The sequence below is a fragment of the Artibeus jamaicensis genome, unplaced genomic scaffold (assembly GCF_021234435.1).
Source record: "Artibeus jamaicensis isolate MK-2021 breed Jamaican fruit bat unplaced genomic scaffold, CSHL_Jam_final scaffold_474, whole genome shotgun sequence".
Classification (NCBI taxonomy): Eukaryota; Metazoa; Chordata; class Mammalia; order Chiroptera; family Phyllostomidae; genus Artibeus; species Artibeus jamaicensis.
Window position 1 is genome coordinate 21408591 of NW_026522046.1, and position 12815 is coordinate 21421405.

Below are 12815 nucleotides of genomic sequence, written 5' to 3' on the forward strand. Positions count from 1 at the left end.
TTGGAATTTTAAATTATAACTTCTGATAGAAAATTTATCTTTATCTTAATTCCCATGCTTAGTAAATATCAGACTAAATGGAAGTGTAAGTTGTTTTTAGGCACTTTGTATTATGTTACTTTATTTAATGAAATAGTGGTGCATTTGTTAGCTGTGGTTGACTAACTTAATTAAACAAGATATTATGCCAGTAGGGGGCAGTCTTTCAAAACCATTGTCTCAAGTTAAAATTCTGAAATTGATTGGTGGGCTATGTCTGTTCCACTAAGAAGTGGTAATTTCTGAGCAGTTGTTTTGGTTATTCTTTAGACAAGAGGGTGACACCTATTGAAGGCAGGAATTTTGACAGGAAGGAATAAAGGAAGAGTCAGTCCCCTGACTGACTCAAAATTTATTTAGCAAATAAATTTTGTTATTCTTATGTTTCAAATTCTGTGTTTTGGGCATATCACTAGATTTTCTCAGCAAAAACATTTATTTTGTATAATCAAGAAATTAAAATCATGTGTTATATGACTGGTGATAGTCAAGACACTCATGCCAGTAACTTCCCACATATATCCGCATTTATATGAGGAAATATGACAATCTCTACCACCACAGAAAAAGTCCCCATTCATCTCTAATGTTTGATAAAACAGCCTAATCTTCACCATTAAGAAAGTTTATGGAAGAATTAAAGAACAGAGTGAGTAGGAGAAAGATTTCTGAAATCAATAAAAACCACATAATGATGTATTTTTCTCATCTTCAATATCTTCTCTTTTAATTGTAGCTCTTCATTCATATTCAAATCATTCCCATTTCATGCAGTGCACACTCCTATTATCAAAACAAATCTAAAGATTGGATTCTAAGGCAGAATTACTTCTAATAAAATTACTTCTAATAAAAATATGTAAAAAATGTACTTTTCCTAGAACTATTAGTATTTTACTACCTTACACATTCTTAGATCAAGTAAATAAAGGTTAAGCACTAGATATCAGCTACCAGAAATCCATTAAATATTGATAATTTAAAGTACAGATAAACTCCCTTATGTTTCTATAGATCATGATGTTTATTCATTGATTCATTTAGCAAATACTTCTTGAGACCTACTATATTCTAAGCACTGTTGTAGGTGAATAAAATAAAAAAAAAAAACCTGCTTCCATGATAGAGCTTATATTCTAATGAGAGGAAACAAATACATAGTATGTATTATGTTAGCTAAGTATTACGCAAAAAAAAAAAAAAGGAAAGGAGAGAAGAATGCCAGTGGTATAATTTGAATGATTGCACACGGAATATTTCTTTGAAAAGGGTGATATTCATTAAAAGAGATGAAGGAAAGGAAGGGGGATAACATTGCAGAAAGAAGAAACATCCACCACAGTGCGTCTGAAGTAAGAACGTACTTGATATTGTATATCAACAGCAAGGGGGGGCAATGCATCTGAAACAGAAGGAGAGAGAATGAGTATCAGATGATACAGACATGTTCAAACAGATAATGGAGATCAACAACTTAGGCTGGTTTTAGAATTATGATTTTTACTCCAAGATAAAATCGTACTAGTTTTAAACAGACAAGTAAGCAGATTAAGCTCCTATCTTAATGGAAGCATAATGACTTCTGTGTTGAGAATAAACTGTTAGAGGACCAAGGCAGGGAGACCAGGAAAGAGGCTATTGTAAAAATCAAGGGAAGATAGTTTTGGTAGATTGAGCTCTGTTGGTAATGGTAGAATTTGTAATAACTGATTGACTTTTGTGCATATTTTGAGATAAAACCGAAAAAGTTTGTTCTTTGTTGAATGTGAATATGAGAGAAGACGAGGGTAAAAAAAATGAAGTTTTAGCTTGAACAACTAGAAAAATTAAGTTGATATTAACAGAGATTGGGAAAACAATGGTAGGGGAAGCTTGGAGAGGAAGTGTTATGTATTGGACAAATTAAGGTGAGAATCCTAATAGAAATCCAACTGCAATTTTTCAGTTGTGAGAGATAATTGAACTAAAGAAATTAGAATGTCATATTACAGTTAAGGTATAATTTTGGAGTCAGTGTACATACATCGTTTGAAGTCATATGCTGGGGTGACATCACTGAAGGGAAGAGCTTAGCTAAAAAGGGAAGAGTTCAAACCTAAACCCCAAGTCAGTCCAACATTTACAGTCCAGGAAATGATTAGGAACCGGAAAAGAGATTGAGAAAAAAATTAGCAAAATAATTAAGTTGAAATAAAGAAAATGTTGGTTCCGAGAAGACAAGTGAACAAGACATTTCCCAATGGAGAAAGTAATCAATTGTGCAAATTATGCTAATAAGTCAGTAAGATAAGAACTGGAAACTGAAATTTGGATATGGCAGTATGAAAGTGTTTGGTAAATTTTAAAAAGGAAATATTGATAGAGTGCTGGGAGTAAAAAAGCCTGATTTAGGTGAGATTAGAGGGACAACTTGTAGATAGATGAATATGGTGAACTGTTTTTATGTTTTGCTCTAAGGAAAGCATACAAAAATGGGTAAGTAGCTTGAGAAATTAGTGAAGTGACAATATTTTTTCTGAAAAATGGGAAGAATAAAATTGGTTTATGCCATGGAGCATAATCTATAATGGGTGCAGTATTAATGATACAGGAGAGAGCTGAGAATTGCAGAAGAAATGTCTTTGTAGGAAAGGAGGCCGGGAGCATGGCACTGGATATACAAATAAAATAGTGCATTTTAGCATCATGTATCTTGTAATAGGAGGTGAAGAGGTAGGTGGGTAGATGAGTTTCATTCTAATTTTTTTTCTGATTGCTTTTTTTTGCATATTGAAATAACAAGAAAAACCATTAGGTGATAATGAGAACAGAGAAGATTTGTTGGTGGTTGGGGAAGAAAGGAAAATACCATCCAAAGCAGTGTGATAGTGAATGAACTAGGGAAATATATATTAGTACACTACATCATTAAGACCCACTCTAACTCTCACTATTATGTAAATCTGCATGGATGTGTCTTTCTCAAGCCATATTTCACCAGAGAATTGTAGGTATTGAGAAGGTAGAGGACAGTTTTACCAGGATTGTTTTTGCAGTTAAGTACAAGAAAGCAAGAGAGAGATTACAGCATGTGATTAAACATGTCTATCTTTTTTTGTCAAACATTACAATGCTTACAGCTTCTGACAGTAAACATGTATTGCATTTTTAGAATTCTGAATCCTCAGCACCTGAGTGTTACTTTCCTAGAGATGACAACCCTTACTCAGTCACTTCAGCTAACTATACTTCAATGGGCATCACAGCAGACCTTCAGATAAATACTGCAAGTGTTCAAAGACAGAGGATTTCTGAACCCATCTCAAATCTTCGTGTAGAAGTGAAATATCACAAAAATGACATGCTGCAGTTTAAGGTATGTTTCATATAAATAACACCACTGTATGGCTTATTTGTCAAGATGAGACATTTTGAATAAATTCAATGCTTAGATCTTTAGTGTAACATTACAGATTATTAATTGGATTGATAGAATTTTGATTTTATACAAATGAAGTTTTTGTTTCCTTTACAAAGCTCATGGCTAGGTGCACAGTAAATAAAGCTTTTCATTTTTGCTGACTTTGTGAATAATTAAATATAATGGTAATTTTTAAAAGATATTTAAATTATACTACATAGATAAATTACTTTGAATTTATTGTATTGATAATAACATTAAAATAAAAAATGAAACAGTATGCTTACTATTTTCATTACTTTTGCATACTGACCTAATTTTTTTCACCAATTAATTAGACATGTAAAAGAAATAATCACTTCAATAGTTACACATAGGAATTTTTTTAAATTAAGAGCTCCATGATATCTATTTAAAAAATAGTTACAAATGATAAGATCAGCAAAATGACTGGATATAAAATAATATTTACAAGAAATGTTTCCTGTGTACTATCCTTCACCATTTAGAAGTTGAAATGATTTTAAATCTCACTAGCAAAATCACATGGGAAGAATAATCAAACAAGCAAAAATATTAAACAATCATAACAGTAAGTGACTCTGTTCAAAATAATTATTAAAATGTCTTGACATTGCCATATGATCTCACCTTTAACAGGAAGCTAAACAACAAAACAAACAAGCAAGCAAGCAAAATATAACCAAAAACAGTGAAATAGAGAATAAGCTGACAGGGACCAGAGGGGAGAGGGGAGGGAATTTCAGGGCAAAAGGGGAAGGATTCACAGGAACAAGTATAAAGGACACATGGACAAAAACTAAGGGGGGTGGAAATGGGAGGGAGGTGGGGAGCACTGGAGGGGTGGGCTGGGATGGGAGTAAAAGACAGAAAACTGTACTTGAACAACAATTAAGTACATTTAAAAAAATAAAACATATTGATAGATATTAAATAAGTACTAAGAAATTCTAAATAAGATTAAATTTTATAAAGTTAAACTTATTGTAGTTCAGTTAATGCTTTTAAATCATTTCCATAGAAATCTCAGTGGAATACATCTTGAGACTTAGTAATATAAACTTTACATTTATTTGAAAAAATAAACATATGACAATGGTGGTAGTTAAAATTTACATAAAAATAGTTAAAATTTACAAAATTAAAACAGGGGAAGTGCAGTTAGAATTACCTGAAAGTCTGTTTTATGTATGTAAATATAACATATAAATATGCATAGGTATATATTTAAGATTTAACTAATATAAGCCCAGAAAAATAATTTAGTTGCATATTTATCTTGAATCTGGCTAATAAAGTTCTTTCAAACCATGGATACAAAGTCATGTAACAATAGATAAAAATGTAACTTCCTATGTAATAATTATGTATTTCAACATCAATAATAACTTTAAACGATCAAAAGACAAACAATAAATGGATAAATATCTGACACCCTTATCATAAAAGGCAAGGGATTTCAGCTTATACAAACAAGAAAATATTAATATTATAAGCAGACAGGTAACAGAAGAAATAATACTGAGAAATAAAAATATTACATATACACTAAAAACCAAGAGAACAAAAGACAAATTCAAAGAGTGGAAAATCTAAATGTTAAATAATCATGTAGAAACAGTTTCCTCCTCATCATCAAAGACATAAAGGACAATTTAGAAAATAAATGCACTTGTGTAATATAAAACAGCATTAGAGTACCCATTTGGGTGAGAATATTAATTAGTACACTAATTCTGAAAAACTCTTCATAAATACTTATCAAGAATCTTATAAATGTTAATAATATTCAGACCTAATACTTTACTTCTAGGGAATATACTAAGAAAATAAAGATATTAATAAACATAAATTGACATTAACATTAGTAAATATTGAAATTATTGAAGCAAAATTATTAAACAAAATTATTGAAACAACTCTGTGTCTAAACAGAAGTGGTAAATGGTTTTGTATACCCTTGTGGGACTATTTAGCCTTAAAGGTTGTTTTTGAAGATTTCTCATTCTATAGAAAAAAAATTACAAGGTATTTTATGAAGGTAAAATGCAATAAGCAGTTTGGTCTCATTACCTACTATGTATATATATATGGGAAATATATATATGCATGCTATAGATGCAGAATTACAATTTATATAAATAAAAATTCTAAATATTCTTGTTTTAACCATCATTTAAATTATTTAATATTTACATGATATGTCACTGAACTAGCACAAATCATTTCTGTTTTTATTATTTCCTGCAATAGATTTATGATTCCCAAAATAAGAGGTATGAAGTTCCAATACCATTAAACATTCCAACTACACCCACAAGTACTTATGAAAACAGACTTTATGATGCTGAAATCAAGGAAAATCCTTTTGGCATCCAGATTAGACGGCGAAGCACAGGCAGAGTGATGTAAGTGATTAAATTATTTGGTATGAATGATACTTTTATTTTAGCCTAAGATGGGAAAAGCAGATGATTATTCTCATGGACTTCACTGAGTTAAAGTATCATCACACTAAAAATGGTTTTGACTTTTTTAACATTTTAACTTAAACAATTAGCACATCATAAAATTATCATTAAGAATTGTTAAAATTTCTCTTTCACTTTCAATATGATTTATTTTATTATTAACTCTCAGACTTAGTCTTCTAATCTAGTTCAGAACCAAACCAAAACTCCTCTTGAAAAGCATGATAAATGTTGGCAAAATAAGTAACTGAAAAATGTGTTATGTAAATATTTTTTAGGAACTGTTGAAATCAAAGTTTATTTGTCCTGGAATGTGACTGAGTTAATACAGTTTCTGCCAGGCATTGAATATTATTGTTGCAGTGAATAAATTAAAAATCTATAGTATATTAAAAGATACTTTTATATAATTTAAGCTTGCCTTGCTATAATTTTGAAGGTGTTATTTGGATGTTTTCAGGTGTTGTCATACTGGATATATATAATGAAAAGAATGTGTGTATTATTTTGAAAAAATTTTTATGATTATGTATTTGTTTCAAAGGATGAGAATCTAAGTTATTTTGTAAAAAATTCCTGTGTAAAAATATAATTATTATTATCTAAGAATAGTTATTCTTCAGTAAAAACCTTTTCAAAATAATTAATATAAAAATTTAAATGTCCTCAAATCTTTGTAATGCTTATGTTTTCTTACACTGCTAATTCTAATTTTTTCCCTCTTCCTTTGTTCTTGCAAATGGCTAGAAAACCAACACATTCTCTATAAAAAATTTCTTCCAGAATTTTTTGGTAAACACTGAATTAATAAACACAAAAAGCAAGACAAAAATAAAATAGTTTATTTTAATATTGATTTTTATTTATTATATTGTAGAAAAACTGATTATCTCAGGGAAGCAATAAAATGGATGACTTTTGATTTCTAGAATATATATGATGTATAGGTTATATATTATTAATAGCTTCATATTAACTTTAGTTTAAAAGCAATATATGTCTAAATATAAACATATATAACCATGTAATATAATAATGCTGAATATTTGAAATATATTTTAGATATTCTTTTTTTTATTAATTTGTTTTTTTATTCTGTGCACAATTGACTTGCTTTTGAAGAGTTATAATATCATTGCCAATAATTTATTTTATTTATTTTTAAGTATATTTTATTGATTATGCTAGTACAGTTGTTCCATTTTTCTCCCCTTTATCCCCCTCTGCCTTGTACCCTCTCCACTAGCATTCCTCAACCATATTCTTTAACTTAGCAAAAAAGAAAATATATTGTAATAATCTATTTCTAATTGATATCTTATTAAAATAATGTATATAGAGAAAATATTTTTGATATTCGGCTCATCCAAGAAAGAATTACCATTGTTATTAGTGATACTACTTTGTGAATGTTTACAGAAATATAATTGTTTTCTTTTTTTTTCAGTTGGGATTCTCACTTACCTGGATTTACTTTTAATGACCAGTTCATTCAAATATCTACTCGCCTGCCATCAGAATATATATATGGTTTTGGGGAAGTGGAGCACACAGCATTTAAGCGAGATCTAAACTGGAATACTTGGGGAATGTTCACAAGAGACCAACCCCCTGGGGTAGGTACCAATGTTTGCTACCTCATGAGGCACCCGAGACCATGATTAAGATCCGAGCCATTTCTATGTAGGCCTGTAATTTGGTATTGAAGTTATGACAAAGGGGCTGGAAATTCCCAGAGCTGCAATAATAATTTTCTGAAAACCAAACTAAAAAAATTACCATGAATTATTAACAAAAGCAAGGGTTGGATGGATAACATTGAGTACAGTGAGAATTGAGGTAGTGACCCCATTTCTAATCCTCCCGACTGCATAAAAAGAACATTCAAATTCAATATTCCCTGCCAAATGCTTATTTATACTCAGTTTTTAGAAAATAACTAAGGCACTCTTTAACCTTTTTGTTTTCTTCAACAATGATCTGATGTCACCTGTTTTCCTTTTTGACACCCAGCTGCAGTTGTGCATTTTTATGAGTCTTTCCTGCTGGTTACATCTTTAGGAAATGTTTTTATGAGATCATGTCACTTGTCCCCAATGTTTCAACTTATTAATTAAATGCACATTATAGATATTTAATGCACTGCACAAAGAATATTAACTGTAATTTTTCTAGACATATGAAATAACATTTTCATACAATGCTACCTTATTTCTATTTGTAATATGTGATGCTAATTTAAAGGTTGTATTAAGTGTGAAATTATAAAATATGTATACTTTGCAACCACCTTTTATATGTAGATACTCAAACAAAAGTTTTTGTATCACAATACAAATTCATTTACACCAACTGAAAAAATATATTTTACCAAAATTTACTTCATTAAAGCTTTCAACATTAACGTTATCATTATTATGTTAATATAACCTTTATTCTCAATATATAAATTATCTTTTACATGTTAATCAATTCTTGGGATATCCTGAGGGTCAAAGATGTCTATTTCTTTAGTGCTCATTATCTTCAAAGTTTTGTGATCTTTTAGCAAGTCATCTCAGGGCCATGACTATATTTTTGTTGTTGTTATTCATTTTTTTCCATTACGATTTAGCCCCCTTACACCTGCTTCCCCCACTTATCACCACATCGTTGCTGGTATTCATGAGTTCTTTTTCCTTTTTGCTCAATCCCTCCACCCCCTAACCTCATCACCCTCCTTAGCTGTCATCCTGCTCTGTAGTCTGCCTCTATCTTCCATGTCAGTTCAGTTTGTTCATTAGATTCCACATATGAGTGAAATCATATGGTATTTATCTTTCTCTAACTGGCTTATTACACATAGCATAATGTTCTCTAGGTCCATCCATACTGTTGCAAAGGGCAAAATGTTATTTTTTTTATGGCCCACTAGTATTCCATTGTGTAACTGTCCCATAGTGTTTTATTCACTTATTTACTGATGGACACTTGGGCTGCTTCTGTACCTTGGCTATTGTAAATAACAGCACTAAACATAGGGGTGCTTATGTTTTTTCTGATTAGTGTTTTAGAGCCCTGGCTGGCGTGGCTCAGAGGACTGAGTGCAGGCAGTGAACCACAGGGTCTCTGATTTAATTCCCAGTCAGGGCACATGTCTGGGTTGTAGGCCAGATCCCCAGACCCCAGGGGTCTTACGAGAGGCAACTACACATTGATGTTTCTCTCCTGCTCTTTCTCCATCCCTTACCCTCTCTCTAAAAATAAATAAATAACATTAAAAACAAACAAACTAGTGTTTGGGTTCCTTCATATACATTCCCAAAAGAAGGATCACTGGATCAAAAGTCAGATCCATTTTTAATTTTTTGAGTTATCTAAGTTTTTATTCTAAAAAGTAAAAAGTTCTAGCTAAAAACAAAGTGAAATGTTTTATAAATGTAAACTATTATGTTACTTAATATGAACTATATAAACTTAGATAATTATCATATTAATTACTTTAGATTAAGTAGTTTAATCACTTCATTCATTTTTTAAATCTTCTTCTGCAACCCAAGAATGTGCCCTGACTGGGAATGAAACCTGCAATCTTTTGCTGTATGGGACAGAGCTCCAACTAATTGAGCCACCTGGCCACGGCAATCACTTTAACCATTTTTAGGAAATTATGTTATTGAAAAGGGGGCACAAATTCTTTAAGTAAATTAACACAACTAATGTGTGAAAAGAAACTCAATTACTCTAATGCCAAAGTTTCATTTTACATCAGTTATGAGGCAGCATTTGCGGATGCTACGCAGTTGTGTATTTGTATATTTATTTGCATACTCTAAAGCAATAACTGTTTTAATTAAAAATTGATTTCTAAAGGAAATGCATTTGGTTTGGTTTGTGTGTGCAAGGAAGGAGCATTTAATTCCTAGGCTCAATCATATAATAAATTTAAGTATTACATTGACAAAATTTACATGGTATTGCATTATTATCTAAATATATGTTATGTTTATTTATACATTTATTTTATTTTAGTACAAACTTAATTCCTATGGATTTCATCCCTATTACATGGCCGTGGAAGATGAAGACAATGCTCATGGACTTCTCTTACTTAACAGCAATGCAATGGGTAGGATAATCCTTTTAAAATTTTTTCACCTTTTATGTGACTCTTTAATAAATATTTTATACACAGATAAAATGATATCATATTTTAAATTTCCAGATGTTACATTTCAGCCAGCACCTGCTCTAACTTACCGCACGGTTGGAGGAATCTTGGACTTCTATATGTTTTTGGGCCCAAATCCAGAAGTTGCAACAAAGCAATACCATGAAGTATGATTGAATTTGTTTTTAGAAAATTCATAAAGTCCTCTTTATAAGATAAATAATTCTTTTAGTTCACAAATTATCTTTGTTTTCAAAGCTAATTGGCCGACCATTCATGCCACCTTATTGGGCTTTGGGATTCCAATTATGTCGTTATGGGTACCAAAATACTTCAGAAATTCGGCAAGTGTATGAGGATATGGTGGCGGCTCAGATCCCATATGTAAGTATAGAAAGTTTTAAGACCGTGTTAAGTATATGATATATAACATTGAAAAACATAGTTAAACAGTTATATACTTTAAAATTATTTTAAGCATTTGGAAATAGTGCTTAGTTTCAAGTAGCACCTAATGAACTGGATATGAACTTTTTGTAAATTGTCTTTATTAGATTGATAAATGAAAAGGAATATTAACAGTTTTTTCCTACTTTCTCTCTAATTCCATGTACTAAACCAGTTACTGTGCACTTGGATTTCTCTCATAAACTTTGTTCAAACCCATTCTCTGTATTTCCTTCGGGCAAGAGTAAGGGTCTACAAAATTATTCCATCCACTGTTGTGGCAAAGTACAGGGAAAGACTTGGAGGTGAAAGAGTGATTTTTTTTGGCCCTGAAATAGGGTAATAGGATACATTACCAGTATCATTACTGGTAATGTTAAAATATAGAATTAGAGGGCTGGCAGAATATCCTCTTCTCTCAATGTTTGCGAAAATAAATATTTCTAAGTATCCAGAAATAATTAGTCCCTGTAACTTTTTAGTGATATTAAGAATATAAGAAATTCACCTGGTAACATATAAGCATGAAAATTTAGAGTGGGAGGTAAATACGCATAACCACTCATTCTAAGAAGAATAGGAAAGACCTCATAAGATACCAGTAAATATAATAGAATTTAATACATAGTTCCTGAATATATTATTATAAGGACATTAACTGTGTAGTAGATGATATAGAAATATGAAGGTAAATTTTTTTAATAAAAAGTTATGTCCACTGTATTAGGCATATATTTTATAATGCCTAGAGTAAAATTAAGTTAATGTCTACTCACAGAAATACAAATATGTTATTTAGGCCTAAATTATAGTTTTATTATTATAACACTGAAACATTTACTAGTTAAAATGTATCTTGTAATAATGAATGGATTATTAATATGATTCTTGCCACACTACTGCAATTCTCCTATTTTTCAGGATATTCAATACACAGACATAGATTACATGGAGAGGCAGCTGGACTTCACAATTGGTGAAAGATTCCAAGACCTTCCTAAGTTTGTTGACCAAATAAGAAGTGAAGGAATGAGATACATTATTATCCTGGTCAGTATTTACATTTTGCTTTATCCAAGCCTTATTACCTTAGTTTTATTAAGATTTCTCTCCTCGATTGAGGGATATGGGGAGGTGTTTCAAAACAGGAAGTATGTAAGTTTAGAATCTACTCTGTAATCTAACACTTCCTTCCTTTAACACTTTTATTTACTTGGGCAGCCACAGGTTAGTTGTATGCTTGGCACAACTTTTAGAAATCTAAGACTAAGACTGGGAGTCAAAGGCAAGCTGTTTTTTTAATAATCACCCATGTTGTAAATTGGCCTTGATTTACAGAAGATATCCCCAAGTGATGATGGATTTTCTATTTCTATACAATTTCCAAATTATGCTGTAAGACTGCTTCTTCTATTTCTTATGTTTAAAATTTTGCCTTCAACTTAGTGATTCAGTAGGGAGAATATTGTATTACCATCTCATAAGAAGCAAGCTACACAGCTAGAAATCCCACTGGAAAAATAAAAACAAAAGAAAACATCTAGTAATCTTGCTTGAAATGATAGCCAATATATTTTCAAAGTTCTTAATTTTTATAAGAAATTTAGAAGGCAGTATGGATAGAACAATAACAGTTGTATCAGCAGTCCATCTCTCAGTTCATGTCTCTGAAAGTATAATATAATGGTATATATATGTATATATGAGACACATATCACATATATGTGTATAATGATGCACAATCATATACATATATATGTGTATATACATATATATGTAATAGAATATTAGAACACTTCATAACTACCCAAGAGGCTATGGTTTTATTTCATAGTAACTTGCTTTGTATTTCATTTCAATTTAGGATCCAGCAATTTCAGGAAATGAAACGAGGCCTTACTCTCCATTTCTAAGAGGACAGGAGAAAGATGTCTTTGTCAAATGGCCAAATACCAATGATATTTGTTGGGCAAAGGTATTGATTTGACCTTGAGATAAAGTATGAGAAAAATATTATATTGAAATATTTTAATTAAAAATTGTTATAAACATAGAGAAATATATATATTATGACAATAGTTAAGAAAATTACATGTTATTTTGAGTTCAATCCAAATTATTAGAAACAGAGAAAAATTAAACGTTGTGAGTTCAATACTATTTGTTTCACCTTTAAATTAGCTTACTGTATTTTTTGCAACCTTTTGTGTTTTATTATAAAACTACTATTAATAACAAAGTGAATCATTATTTTATACCTCGAGTCATTTAAATTTGTCCACTTCTC

At 30.6% G+C, this 12815-nt stretch overlaps 1 protein-coding gene across 1 annotated transcript in view; it reads left to right on the forward strand.

Moving 5' to 3' along the window:
- SI (sucrase-isomaltase) overlaps nt 1-12815 on the forward strand; it is a 78352-nt gene that overhangs the window by 41892 nt on the left and 23645 nt on the right. The window contains exons 26-33 of the mRNA XM_037141239.2: nt 3191-3394; nt 5714-5868; nt 7379-7547; nt 9943-10039; nt 10136-10248; nt 10340-10465; nt 11450-11578; nt 12393-12503. Coding sequence (XP_036997134.2) covers nt 3191-3394; nt 5714-5868; nt 7379-7547; nt 9943-10039; nt 10136-10248; nt 10340-10465; nt 11450-11578; nt 12393-12503 — 1104 coding nt within the window. The remainder of the gene's footprint in view (nt 1-3190; nt 3395-5713; nt 5869-7378; nt 7548-9942; nt 10040-10135; nt 10249-10339; nt 10466-11449; nt 11579-12392; nt 12504-12815) is intronic.